At 39.6% G+C, this 19,205-nt stretch overlaps 1 protein-coding gene across 2 annotated transcripts in view; it reads left to right on the plus strand.

The window, feature by feature from the left end:
* RAI14 (retinoic acid induced 14) overlaps positions 1-19,205 on the plus strand; it is a 99,785-nt gene that overhangs the window by 37,136 nt on the left and 43,444 nt on the right. For both annotated transcript variants that reach the window (XM_054177983.1, XM_054177984.1), the window contains exon 3: positions 18,938-19,068. In XM_054177983.1, coding sequence (XP_054033958.1) covers positions 18,938-19,068 — 131 coding nt within the window. The remainder of the gene's footprint in view (positions 1-18,937; positions 19,069-19,205) is intronic.

Genomic DNA, 19,205 nt, shown 5'->3' on the forward strand with positions numbered 1-19,205 from the left:
GCCCTTGATTTAGACCTCAACCCTTGATTCAAGTTATCATTAAAAGCTCTTGCTAGAAGATTATAGGAATCTATGACCGGGGTATGAGAAAACCAAGCAATCAAAAGTATTCTGTCTTTCTTCCTGAGCAATTAAGGCAACATAGCTAAATCTGGTGGGTTTAAACCATTTTTGTTCTACAGTCATCTAAAGAATGCTGGGCTTGTGACACAGAGCTGGCCTGCTGAATTCAAGATTATTGCTTTTCTTAATTGTCTTTGGATACTTGAGAACAAGCTAAGAGATCACCAGGGACCTACAGCTCACATATTGTTTGAGCACAGGGTTCCTTTCTTGGAAATATGCTTGATGGTGAACTGAAGCATGAATGCAGTATAACAGTGCTTTTTTTTTTGACTGCCTATTTTGCCTCTGACTACTGAAGAAAAGCAGTGTCATCATGTGTAACTGCTGCTTTAGGGCAGTGTTTCTAGTGTGACCCAATAGACTTGTTTACATGTAAGTGGCACAAGTTGCTAACCACCTCCCCTTGGATTATGGGGACTTCTGCTTCCCAATCCTGTCTTCCAGCTCAGAGGGTTGCGTGTCCAGTGAACAACTTACCCTACTGCTAAAGACTGGGGCAAAGAAGGTATTAAGTACCTTAGCCTTTTCCTCATCCTTGTCGTCTGTCCTGCATTCAGTAAAGGACAGAGATTCTCCTTATTCCTCCTTTTGTTGCTAATATATTTGTAGAAGCACTTCTTGTTCTTTGAAGCCAGGCTAATTTCCAGTTGAACTTTGGCCCTTCTAATTTTCTCCCTGCATAGCCTCACAACATCTTTTAGTACTCCTAAGTGATCTGCCTCTTTTTTTCCAAAGACATTAAACTCTCCTTTAATTCCCTGAGTTGCAGCCAGATCTCTATGTTCAGCCAGGCCAGCCTTCTTTGTCCCCTTGTCTTTTGGCTCATGGGGATGGTCTGTTCCTGTGTCTTTGAGACTTCCTTCTTGAACAATGCCCAGCCTTTCTGGATACCTTGGCCATTCAGGACTGGCTCCCAAGGAAATCTGTAAACCAGTCTCTGAAACAGTCCAAAGTCTGCCTGTTGGAAGTCCGAGATGGCAATTCTACTGGCTCTTCCAACTTCTCCAAAAATTGAAAACTCTTGTAATGTCATGATCACCCTTCCCAAGATGGCCTCCAGCTGTCATACCATCCACAAGTCCTCAGTTCACAAACAGCAAGTCCAGCAGGGTGCCTTCCTTAGTTGTTTCCCTCACCAGTTGTGTCAAGAAGTTGTCCTGTACAGACATCTGCAGATCTTTCCTGTAGATCAGCAGAGGAAATAGAAGCTGTGGTGCCAGATGTGATGGTTCTGAACAGGTTTCTGCTAAGAACAGGATGGTGGTATCTGGTTCAGATTGAGGTTCTATAGTCTTTCGTTTCCAGTAGTGCCTCTTGAGTCCATATCTAGAGAAAAGCAATTACTGAGCAAATGTGATGCTTCTGCATAATACTTTCCTAACTGCTTACTATTGTCAGCTCAAGAATTTTCCTGAGTGTTGAAATTATTTCCTTGTGGTTTGGATGGACACGTCTTCCAAATCTATAGTCAATCTTTGTACCTAGTATACGATCAGTCCTCCTTAAACTCATGTAAACTTACTGCATCTGTAACATCCTTTAAAAGTAGTCCCACAAGTCTGCTGTTGAGTTTCTTTTGTTTGGTATTGACATGGTTGTACTTTCTCATAGTGGCCCCTCACTTTGCTGGTTAAGACACTGAGAAATTGATCCCCACATTACTGGTTTTTTGTTAGCTTTGTGTTGCTCTTAACTTGCCTTTGTTTTGAGGCAGAGGCACCCTTGTCTACTCGTTCTTCATACAGATGCTCGTTTGCACTTCTGACTTTCCAGCTGTAATGCCATTGTAGAAAAAGAGACCAACACCATGTATTGGTGAACATCTTGCATATACAGTCAGTGTACAGTTTATACCTATTTTATTTTCTTCTTTATGTCTTATCTGATGATTCATAATGCTTTGATTTCATAGGGATTGGACTAAGAGTTGAGCAGCTCACTTGTGTAGTCACTTGGCTTCTTAGTTTCTGCTGCTTCTCTAAACTTACATGTTAAGTGTGCACATTATTCTTGAAAAGGTACTCAGTGTATGGTCTTGTAGTGACTGGCAGGGCTTTGTCTCTGTTGCAGAGCAAGATATTACTACACAGTGGGGAATTGTAACATGGTTGTTCTAGAAAGGCTTTGGAGTTCCTACTCATTTTCACTTGCTGGCTTTGTCACTCTGAGAAATGAAAGCTGTTGCTGCTTTTTCCTTACTTTTTGTGCTGGTTTCAGTCTGTTTTTCTAGGCTGACTTGATCTAAACTACCTGTAATAAAAAGTGGAGTTTCTTTTTGGTAGAACTGTTAAAATAGCACCCTGAATAAAATGAGGACCAGAGTGATAACAGTGTATTGAATGGTGCCATTAATTTCAAGTGATCATGTGAAATATTCAAGAAACTGCGCTGTAGATGACTTACTTCTGTTGTGCATATTTGGGTAATTACTGAAGAGGTTTTTATCTGTTCTAGTTGATGGCTCCATTTTTTCTTATGAGCAGTGGTTTTTATTCATTTAGTCTTTACTTAATGCAGAAAATAATATTCTTTGCAACTTATTGTATGTGTATTCATACTTGATGTGTATTTTTTCTCTTCCCTAGGTATTTTTAAAAGAGAAGTGTCTTTTTATTTGCAAGTAGTCCTTTAAACCGTGGTTTGGTTTTTTTTCCTAGCATTTTCATGTTAGTTGTGAAGTAGTAATAAACCACAGGTTGCTTTCACAGTTCATGAAGGCAAACTTTGTAAAGCTGCATTGCTGCGGAAAGATGTGGCATGTCGTTTGTTAGACCTATTTAGCTGAGCAGTGTTTTTAACAATAATGGTTAATGTATTAATGTAGATTTTAAAGAGCAATACCCATTTCTTTTCCAAGAGAAGGCTTAAGAGTATTTATCTTGGCGACTTCTAAAAATCCCTGCTTATTTGTATAGTACTTCTTTTGAATAGCTAGCCAGATGTATGGAGGGAAAGCCTGTGCATGTCACATATGTCTAACGCCTTTCCTTCTCCTGGGACCAGACTACTTTACATCATATTTTATGATTACAAGACATAATTCTGTGTCTTGTAATGGAACTTGGCCATATGGTTGAGTCATCTGTTCTCTTTAGTTTTGGAAGGATTACACTAGCTTCTTCTAAAGACTGTTAAATTTATTGGCTTTTTTTAACCCATAAGATTTGGAAACCCTCTGCTGTTTCTGGCAGTGAAAACGACCCCATTTTCACAGAATCACAGAATTGTCAGCGTTGAAAGGGACCTCAAGGATCATCTTGTTCCAACGCCTCATTTTCATCTTATTTATATAATGCTTTGCAGTTGTTACTCTATTGTTAAGGAAGATGTTACAGGATGCAAAAAACCCACCAAACCAAAGAACCACATTTGCATGTTATTTTGGGTTTCTTATCTCAGGAGATGGAAAGGAACCCCAAAGATCTATGACATGGATTCCTAAAATAATGCAAAGAATCAACAAACACATGTTCTTTGGATTTTTGCAATGACTCAAAAAGGTCTTAGGCATTATCTCTTCTTTCTTGAAGACTTTAAAGCTGTTAAAAATCCTTGCTCTCTGTCACTCCACCCTTTCTCAGAAATTGAAAAGCATGTTTTGAAAAGGATGAGAATTACCTTGCTGCACACTGGCCATTTTCTCCTGGGAACAGTCTGAAATCAGCAATTACTCACTCATAGTTGTCACTTTAGATGCAACCCACAGAATCCAGCCATAGGCCTGGTGAACATTCTGAGCCTTTGAAATGTATGCAAACAGAATGTGATGGCAAATGTGACTGGGCCATTTGTCAGGTCACTGTACTTGTGAGCATCAAAGAGAGAGGGTGGCTTTAGTGAAACATTTTACAAGATTTATATTATTACTAGGCATCTCATGTCAGCCCCTCCATGGACCCTGACAAATAGAATATGGGGATGTTTTTGATGATGGTGAGGGGCTGGCAGCACAGCAGGCTCACTTACTTTGCATGGGATTGCATCCTGTGTCTCCAAAGAGACTCTGGGCACTGTACTGCCTGTCAGGATTTTATGCTTTGTGCGTATTTTCATTCCCAGTTTTTAATTTGCAGTGGTTTTGTATTGGGAAGATGAAAATCCCTAGGTCGTTGAGGTGCTTAGCGTTCTTGTTACAGAAAACATGCACAAATCTTGTGAAGACATTAAAATGTAAGTTAGGCAACCCAAAGCAATGTTTGCCTGCTTCTCTTATAATAGTGACTTGATGATTGTGGCATGCAATGTAATCCAGCCTAGAAGTAATGAATAGGACACAAGTGAATTTTAAACTGGGGGGTCAGGAGCTAAAAAAACAAAAAAAGAAAAGTTGTCTGTGTGCTCTGTCATCTTGTGTGAATAATCCTAGCATTTGTTTTGGTGAGTTCAGGGTGCCCAAATCAGTATGAGCACTGTAGAAATAGCTTGTAGCTCTCTAGTAAATCACACATGGATAAGAATATTCAGATATGAATGTGTAGAGTGGTGCATTAATACTGAGCTGGGGTGGTTGTGCCATGTAACACATAGCTCAATCACTATTCCAACAGGCAAGAGTTAATAAACCCCAGCATTAGCTTGGGGCAGCTGAAACCAAGTGTTGTGGTTTTAGAACGGACAGAAGCTCTTTTACACCTCCCCAAAGGAGTAAAAGAAAACTTTCCATGCAGGATTGGAAAGAATTGAAATTTAAATGGAAGTACTAATCACAATGATATACAACAGTACAAATCCACAAAACAATACAAAATATACAAATCCATGTTCAGCCTCGGACCAGTTCTCCACCCTGGGCTTACCTAAACCTCACTAAACCAACATAATTCAAAACCTCCCCACCACAACCAGGCCAAAATCCCAGACCTCAATGCCTGCACCTCATACTTCCCTACCCAGGCCTGAATGATGCAGTAAAAATTATCCAGGCTGCTTGAGGCTAAAAGCTTCAACTCCCCTGTAAATACCAGAGAGATACCAGCTTGGTGCAGTGGGAGAAGAGAGAGAGAGATTGGAAAAGGGGCTGAATAAAAGTGCTGTCCATTTATATAGGGGAGATGGACTGTACTCTGGTTAAAACATCCAGTTAAAAACCATAACACTAAGTTTCCTCCAGGCTGCCTGGAGGATGATTGGCCAGTGTGGCCCTGATCTGATGGAAGGTGAGGCCATCCATGCTTACTGAACATAAAATCTGTGTAAGAGCTGTGCATGTTATTGTTCATCCCTGTAGAGAAATGCAGATCCTTCTGAAGGTGGCTGAAGCCTAAGGGAAGGAATTGAGGTGAGTTCCTGCCTGCTCTTTCTCTCCTTTTACTTAAGTCCTGCCATGTGTGGGCAGTTGATGTTCTGCATACAGAGAGTCAGATGGATAAAAGACTTGTCAGATTCTCAGTGCATGAGATGCAAAGGATAAACAATGTGGGAAGATGTAGTGGTGAAATCTCAAATGCACTTCACTGGCTGCTGAAGTGGATTTTATTTTCATGTAAAACAATTGCTTTCTTTCCCAATTTTTAAGTCCCACTGGAAATGTATCTTAGGTATAAGTTTCCTATGACTCTTGTGTTATCCTTCATTGCACCCATGGAAGTAAAAACAGCTAAGCTTAGCTTGCTGTTTTAATATTTAATTTTGGAAACTGATAAATACTAGATCTAGAGGTCAATCCATGGTGCAAACATCTGTCAGTGGCCTCATGAAGATTAGACAGATAGCAAGACTTTTTTGCCTTATTTTGTAGTCATGAAGTACTTTTGGAGATTGAGTTGAGCCCTTGAAGACTCCAAACAAAATAATTTCTTGGAATAGGGATTTATTTCTATGCATGCACTGTGTTTTTTTTGGCTTTGTCATGGGTTTCAGAATAGAAGTCTGTAACCCTGTAACAGTGGATGTGTCCTTTACAAGAATGACAAATTCAACTATAAATAGACTGTTTTTCTACTCTGAATAGTTTTGATATTTTAATGCATATTTTGTTACGAATTTTGAAATTGTATTGCTTCCTGCAGTGGTATTATACTAGCTATAAAAATAGTGTGTAAGTGCTTTTATAAACAACTATCTGTTTTCTGTTGCTTGTGGAGAATATTAAAATAGTGGAGCTTTGTCAAGTAATCTACTTTAGTCTTGGTAGTAGAAGGAGAAAAAAGGAAACAGCTTTCATGGTGAGCTGTGTTATCATGTAGAATAGAATACATAGAATACATAGAATAAACCAGGTTGGAAGAGACCTTCAAGATCATCGCGTCCAACCCATCAACCAATCCAACACCACCTAAACAACTAACCCATGGCACCAAGCACCCCATCAAGTCTTCTCCTGAAAACCTCCAATGATGGCGACTCCACCACCTCCCCAGGCAGCCCATTCCAATGTGCAATCACTCTTTCTGTATAGAACTTTTTCCTAACATCTAGCCTGAACCTCCCCTGGCGCAGCCTGAGACTGTGTCCTCTTGTAGATATTTATAATATAAATATTTTTTTATATATATATGTAGATATTTATAATAGATATTTATATATATATATATATATATATGTAGATATTTATAATGTAAAAACAAGGTGGTATGGTGGCTGGCACCTTAGGAAGACATCTTAGCAGTAGTCATACTGATCAATTAACATAATTTTGGACCGTGTGCAATTATTCTTGATGTTTAATTGGGGTTTTTTTGTGTCTAAAGACTTCATAATTAGCCTTTGCATGTCTGTTCCCCTTTGTACATTGATAGGGAACGAAAAAGGGCCAGCTTATTATGCAGACATGCAAGATAAGCAACATTTGGAGAGGTTTAGCACTAGACAAGAGGAAAGGTGGAGCCATGGGTCTAAAGTGCTAGTCCTGGAAAGTGAGGTAATGTTGCAGTTGAGTGGTTTCCAGCATGACATATTCCTGTTTGCCCACGTGGAAGTAAGAAGAGCCATGAAGTACCTGTGTTCTCTGACTAAATTTACTAGTGAACAGAAACTGGAGTATGTCACTAAAAGTCTAGGTAAATGTGGTCAGATCAGATACTCATGCAAAGAAATAAGTGGTCCTGAGTATAAATACATTCCACAAAGAAAGCTGAAAGCTAACAGGCTGTTCCTGTCACTGTCTCTATCCAGAGAGTTCAGACATATGCTGTAGTCATTAGACACATTCTGATATTCTCAGACCATTATGTCTAAAGCAGTATTGAGGAATGCAAGAGAGTCAACACAATAGCTAAATAAATAAATGTTGCTTGTGTACTTGGCATTGTCCCTGTATCTTACAGCATACCACAGAAATATACTTAGCAGGGAATAGGTGAGATTAGGTTGTCCATCCACTTTCACTTTAAATCTCATGATTTCTATTTTTCCCAGCTAACTCTGGAGCTGCTGTGCAGCAGAAATACAGAAAACTTGGAAGATCTTATGTGAAACCTATGTGACCTTCATACATAAATAGAATCTGTTGTTTCAATAGTTCTCCATTGTTAAAGCTTTGTTAGAAAGAAATCTTCACACATCTCGTGCTGATGATTAGTTTCTTATTTGTGTCTTTTTATTTTTAAATGTGAAGATTCTTGGTGGTCCTTGGATAACCATTTTAAAGGTGTGGGGGTTTTTAATTTGTTTGGTTTGGTTTTTTAAGTCTGTGTTTTGACACAGATTTTATTTTGTTTTGAGGGAAAGAGCTGCTGTGTGTCCAGCAGTAAATAGCAGTCTATTGGATGTCCCCACCATAAGCAGGACATAGATCTGTTGGAACAAGTCCAAAGGAGAGTCACAAAGGTGATTCAGGGGCTGGAACACCTCTGCTATGAGGATATGCTAAAGGAACTGGGATTGTTGAGCCTGAAGAAAAGACTCTGAGGGAACCTTATAACTGCCTTCCAATACCTGAAGGGAACCTGCAGGAAGGCTGAGGAGAGACAAGAGTGTGCACCAATAGGAACTGAAAGAGACTAAGTTTAGATTGGATATTAGGAGGAAATTCTTCACTATGGAAGTGTAAGACTCTGGAATGGATTGTCCAGAGGGGTTGTGGATGTTCCCTCCCTGAAGATGTTCAAGGCCAGGTTGGATGGGGCCTTGAGTAACCTGGTCTAGTTGAGAGGCATCCCTACCCATGGCAGGGAGGTTGGATTAGATGATCTTTAAGGTCTCTTCCATCCTAGGCCATTCTGTGATTCTGTGATTTTTGGTTTTGGTAACAGTAATTTCAAGATGAGAATCACAGTCATCTGAGTTCATTGTAGCTCAAAAGTTTAGAACTATGGGAAAAGGCAGAGCAATATGAGGTGGTCACTGCAGACAGGATTGATTGAGCTTTTTCTTTTCCTTTTAAAAAGGTCTCATGTTGGGTTTTTTGTTATTTTGGTTTTTCCCAGTGTTATGATAAACATTGTTTCACTTATGCAAAATATACACAATTACTTCTTGGCTGTACTTTCTTCTGTCTTACTGAGAATGATCCATTGCAGCAGTAACCACACCACATTCATCCTTTGGTATCTGAAAGTAAAGATAAATCTCCAGTCACTGTATTGGTGATGTGTGAGGTGATAAACAATGAACAGTGGCTGGACTTACTGTCATTGCTCTGGCTCTGTGTCACTAATGAGTTAGATGTAGTTTTTCTTTTATCTTTTTCTCCCCCCACCCCCACCCCCCCTTGGTTCTAATGCCTTGCATGTTCTCAGCTTTTTGCTCATCACTTTATCTCCATTGGAATGAAATTGGTTATGTGCAAGTATCAGCAACTACTTAAATATCTAGTTAGGAAATCTCACTGCTACCTAATTGTAGCTACTTGGGAAATCTGACTGTTCCTCAAATGCAAAGATTGATTTCTTTTATCTTCTTAAAAGGCTTAAAAGTAGCATCTGAAGGAAAAGTTGTGGCCTTTACTAGGAAGTGAGACGAGCAGCATGTGTGATCTGTGTCTCTCCCAACTCACATGCAGCTCCACCACCAGCCTTGAAGCTCACAAGATGTGGGCCAGTTGTATTCCTTGGTGCAAATGCACTGTGGCATACTCTCATGTCCTCCCCTACAGACTCTGGGGTTCTGCATCTTCACTTTGTTAGTATTACAGAAATGGAGTTGAATTACGAAGAGGTTCTTATCTATACTGTATTAACTGTACAAATTTCCTATGCTGACCTTATGGCTGCTCTGCATTTAAAGCCTGACTGAAGTTGTGAAACCAAACACAGGTTTGTGAAAACAAAACAAAACAAAAAATCCCCAACAAATAATCAAAACCAAACCAAAAATACCTCTTCAAACCAGCAAACTCTTAAATATGTTTCTTTCCAATTTCATTTCCCTCTCGAGTGATCTTGGAACACAGCTCACAACCTGCTGCAAATTTCAGTTGTTATTCAAGCAAAGACTACCTGATCTTTTTTCACAGAATCACAGCTTTTTGACAGCTTCCTCCAGCTTGCAGTCTCAGATGACCATTTCAGTCAGGTCATCTTTCCTCTTCTCTGCTGGTGAAAGACGCTTTCTTTTCGTAGCCTGTAGTCCCTTTCTGCCAGGGAGGTTTCCGGACAGCCTCTCTGGCTGATAGAAGTGCCTTGCTGAGTGATTTGTTCAGTTGCATTATTCTGGGGTTCAGCATGAAAAAATTATTTTCTTGTATAATAATAATTTCTTTATCTACAGAAGCTCCCCCATGAATGTGTAATTATCAGGGTTTACTGACAGTCTGTCAGTCTTTTGTCACCATTCCTTGTTCATTCTCTCCAACTGCTTCCTGCCTTCCCCATGGTGCTTTTTGTTGCCAGTTCAAATGGAATTCATGTAGTCTCCAATGTCAAACAGACCTCATACACTTTGTGTGGACAGTTACCCCAACAGGGCATGGTATCTCAAGAAAAAAGAAGATAAAAATGGATTAACACTTGTGGTTCTAAAATGTTCACAGTTTACTAATATTGCTTCTGCTGTTTCCACCTTTAAAGAAATACTTGTGTAGGCGTTGTGAGCTGTTATGTCCGATATAAATATAGCATTATTAGCTGGCAGTACAGGGAATATAAATGGCTAAGTGAAGCTGAAAGAGACTATTTCTGTTGTTGCCATTAGTGACCTTCAAATAATACCACTATGAATTACTTTTCAATGCTGTGGTCTAGACCTTACTTGAGGTAAAGTTTATGAATGTAGTAGAGTCTTTCGCATGGCCTTCAGGGTTCTGTCTCAGTGGAGTGCATTACAAGACCCCAGCTCACAACACTACCGGTGATATGTATGTGTAGGCTTTGAAAGGTACAGGAAAGAGCTTTGGCCAGAGCAATTGAAAAAGAACTGGGAAGCAGCAGCTTCTGGCATCTACTAAGCTCTGAATATCCTATGAGCTTCTGCCACGGAACTGGATAAGATGTTGGTGGTAAGCTCAGCATCCTACCTCTATGCAAGGGAGATTTCCACTCTCACAACACATTTGCTACAGGGAAACACAATCTCTAAATTGAGGATGGGGAGCAGAGAAAGGTGTAGACTACCTCGCTGTGTACCACTGACTCCTAGGTTATAATGTTTTCAGCTAAGCCATTCTTTTGAGAAGAGCTGCTGTCGTTTTAATTCTGAGGGATGTTTTGCCTAGTGAATGCATTCCCTACAATAGGATTGTTTGTTTTTAAGATTTTCTTGGGAAGTCCAGCACATGCCAACTTTTCTGGATGACCTTGTGATGCAGAGGTGTTCAGTGTCTCAGCCATGCAATTGTTTATGACGCCAGTCTTTAAGTATTCCTTTCCTTTTCAGACAGTGAGTTGCTGAGTTTGAAATTATCAGGAATTTCAATTTGCTACTCAGCTTCCCTGCAGTTCTGATTTCAGTGGAGATAACATAACTCTGTTTCCAGTAGGTTTACAACAATGCAAGGTCACTTAAATCATCTCCTGTAGGCTGCATGCCAAAGATAAAGTAACAAACGTGTTGTCCAGTTAATGTTTGCTCAGGTCATTGCACATGGAAAACACTCTGTGCAAGTGCTAAGCAGAACTACCATCTCTTGTTATGTGTTAGTATTTCTTGCATGACTTTTATCTGTAGTCTCAAAGGCAACTGAGGTTTAATATCGTGATATAGGAGTGATCAAAAAAAGAACAGGTACCTCTTTTAAATACAGTTTTTAATGCGTGAGCTTCTCTTCTGGAAAGGAAAATGTGACAGAGGTAATGATGTGTTAAATAGGTAATGCAGACTTTAAAAAATAGGCTTTGATGTAAAGGTTTTTCATTGTCCTCTAAACAGTCTGTTAGCGTGTCAAGAACTGTGTGTGAGCCCAGTGATGAAAGATTTTTACTGAGTGTGAGAGACTAAATCTCGTCTGTCTTGATGTGACTCAACAAACATAAAATCACCTTTACTGCTTGCCCAGACAATAGCTGATGTGGTGTCACTGGATAACAACTCTCTGAAAGGTGCATAGAAAAAGATTGCTCACCAGACTGCAGTTGCCCTGGACATAATGGGCAGAAGCCACTGCTATCGATACTCTATAGAATATATATACCTAAAAAACTGTATAAAAGATCTGAGCAGCTACTGGCTCGGGAGAAGGAAAAGACCTGGACAGTGCCACTGAGAAGGAAAACACGAGAGAAGGAAAAGACCAGGGCAATGCTGCTCTGAAGAAAAATGGAGATAATACCAGGAGACAAGAATGACAGGGACATCACCATGTAGCCTGGAAGAAGCAGACCAAGAGGAACCCTCTCTCCGTGTCCTAAGTTCCGCTTGCTGCAACTCACAGAGCTGAAGAGGCTGCTCAGAGGACAGCACAGCCAACAAGGATGACCTCTCCTCCATGCCAAAGCTGCAGCACCCTTCCTCCACAGACCCAAACTGTCTTGGGAGTGAGGGGTGTGGTAATATAACTCTCTTCCTCTTCTCTCTCCCTCTTCTCTCTCTCATTCTCTGTTCTCTCTCTCTCTCCTTCTGATCCATCCAATTTATTCTGTTAATAAATAGCCTCGCTGTTGATATTTTGGCCTCATTTGTGCCTCTAATTTCATAACATGGGAATATTCAAAAGAACTGAGTCTCTTTCCTGCTCTGGACAGAGACACTGGGTGGTTGCAGCCCCAAAAGTACAGTAACTATTTTATTAGTATCTTGCAGCAACAGTATTATCTGTAGGTTTTCACAGGAGCTAATCTGTGCCTAGAGGAAGCTTAGAGGAGACAGAGGGTTGACAACTGTCAGTACGGTTATGTCAGAACTCACTGCCAAAGTGCATATCTGTGGCTGATGAAGCTGCAGTTCTTAGAGTTCAAGCTATCTTGATGGTGATCATTGATGGTATTGTGAGAACTTTTGATTTGAATATCATGCTCTTTTTAATCAACTAATCATGACATGTGTAAATCAAGTCAATCAGTTCTCTCCCATTCTTTGCCTCACTCCAATGACCTTGATCAGACAATACCAGCCTGGAGAAGAGGAGGCTCAGGGGAGACCTTATTGCTCTCTACAACTACCTGAAAGGAGGTTGTAGACAGGTGGGGTAGGCAGCCATGTTTTAGTTAGTCATGAGGTGATGGGTTGTACTGGATGATCTCTGAGTTCTTTTCCAACCTTATTCATTTTATGATTCTATACCCTGAGAGGTGCTTTTGAGTGAGGCCATACAGTTTCCTGTCTGAAAAATGAAGGCATAAAAAAAATACAAATGGAATCCTTTCCAGGATCAGATTCACATGTGTGTATTTACCTTTACACTTTGCTGCTCAGGGTTTTTTATTTGCATGCTACATATATAGCATTATGTATCATGCATGTTAGCTAACACTTGCTTCCAACAATCAACATATAACAAACAAAAAACCAATAAAGTGTTAGTTTTATGGATGATGAGAAGTATCTGCTTAGGTGCTTGAGTCTGGTGGATTTTATTGCTTTGGTGACTCTACTGCTACTCTGTGTTAACTTTTAGTTTGATGTGCCCTGCAGGGCTTTTCTCCGAGTGTTAAGTCTAGGCATCTCTGACATGAAAGAAAACATTCATTTATGCTACTTAGAACTGTGGTAGTAACAGTACTGAAATGTCCCATGGGCTATTGATGGATGGTGCCTGTTTGGTAGATGAAAGGAATGTGAAATTTGAATCAGTGGGCATTGTAGTGGTAGAGGAGTCAGGATGTGGCAGTGTGGCAGCTGAAGAAGCAGCCTTAGGGAAGTGTTTAGGTGTGAGCGGGATGATTTGTGAGGTTATGGTGAAGGAAGCTTGATGCAGCAAGGCTTATGAAGTTAAGATCTCTAGTTACACTGGTCACCTCAGTCCTTGTAGTAGTCTTTGCAGAAGAGAACATCTTTCATGCATGTTTTCCCAGAGAAACAAATGCTAGAGCTGCATGATAAATAGCAGTTCAAGGTGGCTTCTCTATTGAACAGTATTAACTCTGTCTGGGAGTTATCTGAGTTTTGCATCATTCCTGCAGAATTTACCTCCCAGGTATTTGGTGGATACTTGGTGATAAGTGTGACTTGCAGGGTCAAAAACAGACTAATATCACAAGAGATTCAGAAATTGTATGTAATGCAAGAGTTACTGCCTCTGTATTCTTTCATCTGCTCTGGGCAGCAGTGGCTGTACAGTTTTTGATTACACAATGCATTGTGAGAGCCCTACTGCCTTAAGTACTTCCTACTTGTTTGCCAAGTCCTGGGTACAGGTTTCCTGTGTGTCATGTATTCTCTTTTGGTCTAGATTATTTTTTTTCCCCTTTAGAGAATGGGTAGTAGGGCCCTATTCAAATGACTGGTTTTGAGAATCCATTTCATGATATTTTATTTGCTGTACCTTTAACTTCTGGAATGCACTGTACAATTATGCTGTTTTGAACAAGCTGGGAAAATAAAAAAAGAGTTCAAGCCTATCAGGAACACTTGAGCAAAAGTTGATGCATGCATAGTTGTTTTGTTTGCGTGGACAGATTTATTCCTGGTTTAATTCTGAAAATAAAATGAGGTCTGTAAGTAAATGTATGCAATTTGAATTATATTTTAATACATATGATTTTGAGAAAGCTTAGATATATTTAATCTGCAATAAGGACATATTTATTGATGCTCTAGAATGGAATCTATTGCTTTAATGAAGTGCAGCATGATGGCTTTTAAACATTTCATGTAGAATGTAGCTATGTTAGTTTATAAGTAAGCATAGACCTGCTGCACAGTGGTGAAGGGAAACTGTGTGTTTTGTCCCAGATTTGGGTTCTCCACCCAGTGTGCAAAGACCAGTTGACACTCAGTTGAGATACCTGTTTTATTCCGGTTCTGCACAGAAAAGACTGTGATGCAGTAATTCCACAAAGCGAGTATACCCATTGAAATTTGCAACAGATAAAGTGTGCAGTAAAATGTATTAACTACACCTCATGTTGCCTCTTGCTAACTAGCCATTGATTAGTTTCTTTCTTGCTTCATCTTAAAGATACAGCTACTTGTAATTTCAATGTGCATGCTCAGACGGTAAGGGGCTTATTTGGGGAGTGGGCTTCTTAAGATAGGAGATACAGGCTTTCACATTATAGTGAGGCTCAGGACACCAGTTTGGGGGACTTTGCTGACTTTTTGAAACAATAATGATATTCAAGGGTGTATGACCTCTAATGTTGTTCTAGGGATAGTTATCTCAGTGACAGCATAACCTTTAACCATCTGACGTGCCCAGCTTTTTCTCAGACCATCTTATCTTGTAGTCAGCCAAGCCTGAAGCAGTTAATCACCAGTACAGGTCAGCTGAATTCTGAGCAACCAGTTTTCTTGTTTTCCACAAGTTCGATTTCCCAAGGCAGAGCAGCACGTCCATATACATTGCATAATTACTTATAGACATACTAATATCAATAGCCCTGCAGCTGTCACTCCTACTACTTTCTTCAGCTAGTGACTCAAATCAGGCATCCATGAGGTCAGCCAATACCAAACCTCTGAAAACCCATATGTGGTATTATCCCTTTGAGTCGCATGCAAGACTTTAGTTTGTTTCCAAATTTTAAGACCAGTAGCTGTTGTACTGCTTTGATTTATATAAACACAGCAAGCAGTGTTCAGCATTCTGCACACTCCACACTTTGGATGCTAAAATTTTCTGGAAAGTGTGTACAGACCCAACAGTTAGTTTTGTTAGCTACCTTCATCATTTTTTTTTTTATTAATTTAAAATGTAAACTTTCTTCCCATGAGTTTTTGATTGTCTGCCCTGAAATGCCCTGTTTACACATTCTCATTATTAAGCAAAAGGATAATTGTTTTCTTATGATCTTGATACCTTCTAAATAAATTAGTATTCTTACAAATACATATTACAGTGGGGAGCGTCACTGTTATAGTACAACAAAATATGACTGGTATTTGAGGCAATCTAATTCCTGGAATGTGTCCCCTGAATCACAAGTACAGTTCATTAAGTCTTGGAAAATTTTGAGTTCATTGATTTATTCAGTGGTCCACTGTCCTGGTGCTTTCCTGACCTCTGTGTACTGAGTTCAGAAGTCCGTTCCTTCCACCTTGGCTGCTGTGCATGTGGTAGTGGTTTGTCTTTCTAGGCCTGAAAGTAGACTTGATCTGGATGAAAATTATGCAATGGAGTGCCTGAAAGGTAGTGGGGCTTGTTGTATCAGATACTTATGTAAAGATGACAAATTCAGGAAAGGGACAGCAGATAATTTTTCAGTATTTCTTCCCCTTTAATGTCTGTTTGATCACTTTGTGTTACAGTGCTATTGACTGGATAAAGTGTGCCATATTGAATTTTAAATGGATTTACCCTTTCTGTTGCTCAGGGAGTAGTCCTAATCCTCATCAAAGCAATGGGTAGAAACATCTACCCATGTAAAATGAGTTTCCTGGCATAATTTAGCAATTTGTCTATTAATAGTTGGGTTTGTTCTTTCTGATTTACCACTAGAATGTGGCCTCCAAGGGCCACAGATCCCATTTAAACCAATGGAATTTGGGTACTCTCTGAACTCCCTCAGTCATAGATGAGGCCTATTGTTAGAAGCACAGGGATTATTTCTTTCAGTAGAATGCTAGCAATTTCCTTATCCTGATTGTTGTGACAAGGGAAAGCTCCAGGTCATTCATTAAAGGTATGTACCCAAACAGGTATAGAAATACAGCAGACAGAAATAGTTCATCATCAATACACATCAACTGAAGTCCAAACAACCAGTTACCACTATGTATCCTTTTGTTCTCCAGGAACAAAACAAAAATTGCTGGCACAGTACTGTTAAAGCATCAGTAAGGAGATGTGAAAACATGCAATCGCTAACATGAACAGATGGTGTATGCGTTATTCTCTAAACTTACTCATTTCTTTAACAACGGTGAGTCAGAGTGCTTAGAAGAGACACTAATTGGATGTGGAACTGAAAAGAGGGGTCTAAAATGACTACCATTAATGTCTTCCTATCATAGACTTCACCCTCTACCAGTTGCCCTAAGCAGAAAAAAATACTACCAGCTTTTCCTTGTTCATGAGATGGATTTGAGAGAACAGAGTATTTTCAGGGTCCTTGTGAGAGGCTGTCCAAGTTTGTTCTGTTTAGCTGTTAAATATGAGGGAGTCAATTTTGCTGTACATGTAAGTAGGAAACAATTTTTAAATGAAGCATTGTTAAATCTTTCTGTAATGGTGTTTGTGAGTGTGTTTTTTGCTACCAGAAGGGCATTGTTGAAACCTATATTAAAAATTAATTAAAGTCTTTGTTCTTATAAGAGACAGACTAATGGCATATGTCATAAAATGTTTTACTGTTACCATGAGCATGGGATCATTTTGCAGCATCAGAATCACTTCCAGAACACTCCAGTTTCCCCATTCTATATTTGTATGCTTCCTAGGTGCAGCTTCCATACTAGACAAGTTACTGTGGGGCAGTCTGGGACACAGCTGTGTTAGTTTCTCTTGGGTCTGGGATATTAATGACAATGTAATTCTAGACAGAGATATAGTTATCACAGCAGCTTCTCAAAGGGGAAATTTGTGCTACCAAAGCTTTATAGTCATCTGGGTAATTTGTGGGTAAAAATGATACATAAAATATCCTGTATTTTAGCTTTCTTGTATGACTGAACAAGAAAAATCACAGAAACAGGACAAACTGTAAAATGAAAGGCATAATATGATGTCAAACATGGTTAACATTAAAGGAGTTTATTTGCAAGTAAAATACATTTTTTAAACTTCTGCTTTTAGTAATGGGCTGCCTTTAAAGTATGAAATTCCCCAAACGAAGAGTATGCAATGAGTTCCATTTCAGGATGAGCCTGCTGCTTGGCTGGCCACTCATCATTGAGTCTAAATATTGCTAGGGAAAACTTTTGGTTTTTTTTCTTCTTATGTAATTAATGCTCTAGAGTCTACAGGAGATAATTCCAGTATTACAAGGATAAAGAATGTAATTCACTTGATGTGCATTTATAACCACCGGTCATACTACCACCATAACAAACTACAATGCTATCTTCTGCATGCTACTTCCTTAGACTGTGCTGCCATTCATACTCTTGGTTCCAGGTGGTGTGCTTTCAGCTCCTGTCTGCCTTCCTGCTCAGGCTGCACTCTATATTTTTTAAATTTAGTTTTTAAAAAACTAATTACCCGGAGCACTTCCCTCCTGTTCTGGTTTTCACAGTGTGCACAGCCTATGGAATCGGTTTTTACTGCTGTGCATCTGGCACACTATTTCTCAATTCCAGACAGAAAAACATCAAAGTGGGATTTTTAAGATGAGTGTTTTTCAAGGAGTGTATTAATAAGAATTTCACCATTCTGAAAGTTGTGCAGAAATTGAGTGATAATGAATGGACATGAGCTGATCAATGTCAAAAAGCAAGCCATAGTCTATTGAAGATAACTCTGTGGAGTGGAGAAGAGTGCTAGCTCTAATCTAAAAGCAGCCTTTAATTGCACCATATTGCTTTTCCTAAAGACCAAACCTTTTTGTCAGCCCAGACTAGGAGATGTGGTTGGAACTTCTTTTCCAGAGTGTGTTTTGCAGTGATCACATGGAGTATAGAAGGTTTACTATCCTCTGTTTTCTTAGTGTCTTGCTAGATTTATCTTGGAGTTCTGGTAGAGGGAATAGGACATGTCCTGAGTGTTCAGAGTGGGAGGGAAAATCATGACATGAGGAATTAAGTTCTTTTCACTGATGAGAAGGAGCAAAAATACTTAGTGGATTAAGTTTTGAAAGATATAAGTGTGGAGTGATTGTCTTTTCTTTCAGTAGTACTAGGGATGTGCTGTCTGGGTGGTAGGCGGTTGATTTGTTTGACTTAAAGACAAACATGGGAGATAAAAGCTCAGTAAAGCTACTTATAGTCTGCAAAGTGCGGTCTCTTAACCTGCTCTTAACCTACAAAGTGTGAGCTGGGAAAAGCTTTAAATACGGAAGAATTTGGCTGTCCTATATTGGTAGGGTGGGCTGTGAATCAGCTAAGGGACCTCATTGCTTATCCTCATAATGAAAGTGACAAAGGTCCAGTAGGGCCTACTCTGGAATGGAACCAGGACTAGACAAACAAATACAGTAAGAGCAGGTGGATTTTTTTCCCACTCTTCTACAGTGTTTCTATGTTAGAGGTCATCTTCACTGATTACTCTTAGGCCCTGGCTCGAGCTATTGAGTCTATGGGAACCTGTGTAGCACAGCTTGCAAATTACTTCTGTGTGGCTATGTCTGTGCCATTTCTTTGAGTTGGGCTTTGATTTGAAGTTTCAGTGATAAATATGTGAAAGATCATTTAAAAGAGCCTGTGGTACTATTAATATTTCTCTCTTCTTTTTATTTCACCGCAGACCAATGAGTGGAATAAGAATGATGATCGGCTACTGCAGGCAGTGGAGAATGGTGATCTTGAGAAAGTGGCTTCATTGCTGGGTAAAAAGGGAGCCAGTGCCACCAAACAAGATAGTGAGGGCAAAACCGCGTAAGTACAACTTCAACTTGTGAGAAAACCAACCTTAGATGTGTATACATTAATTACGAGCCAGTGAGCATCCTGACAAAGGAGCTTGTTTCTTCATCTGAAGCATAGTACATTCTGGAAAGCTCCTTTCTGCAAGT

Source organism: Dryobates pubescens, chromosome Z (assembly GCF_014839835.1).
Source record: "Dryobates pubescens isolate bDryPub1 chromosome Z, bDryPub1.pri, whole genome shotgun sequence".
NCBI lineage: Eukaryota > Metazoa > Chordata > Aves > Piciformes > Picidae > Dryobates > Dryobates pubescens.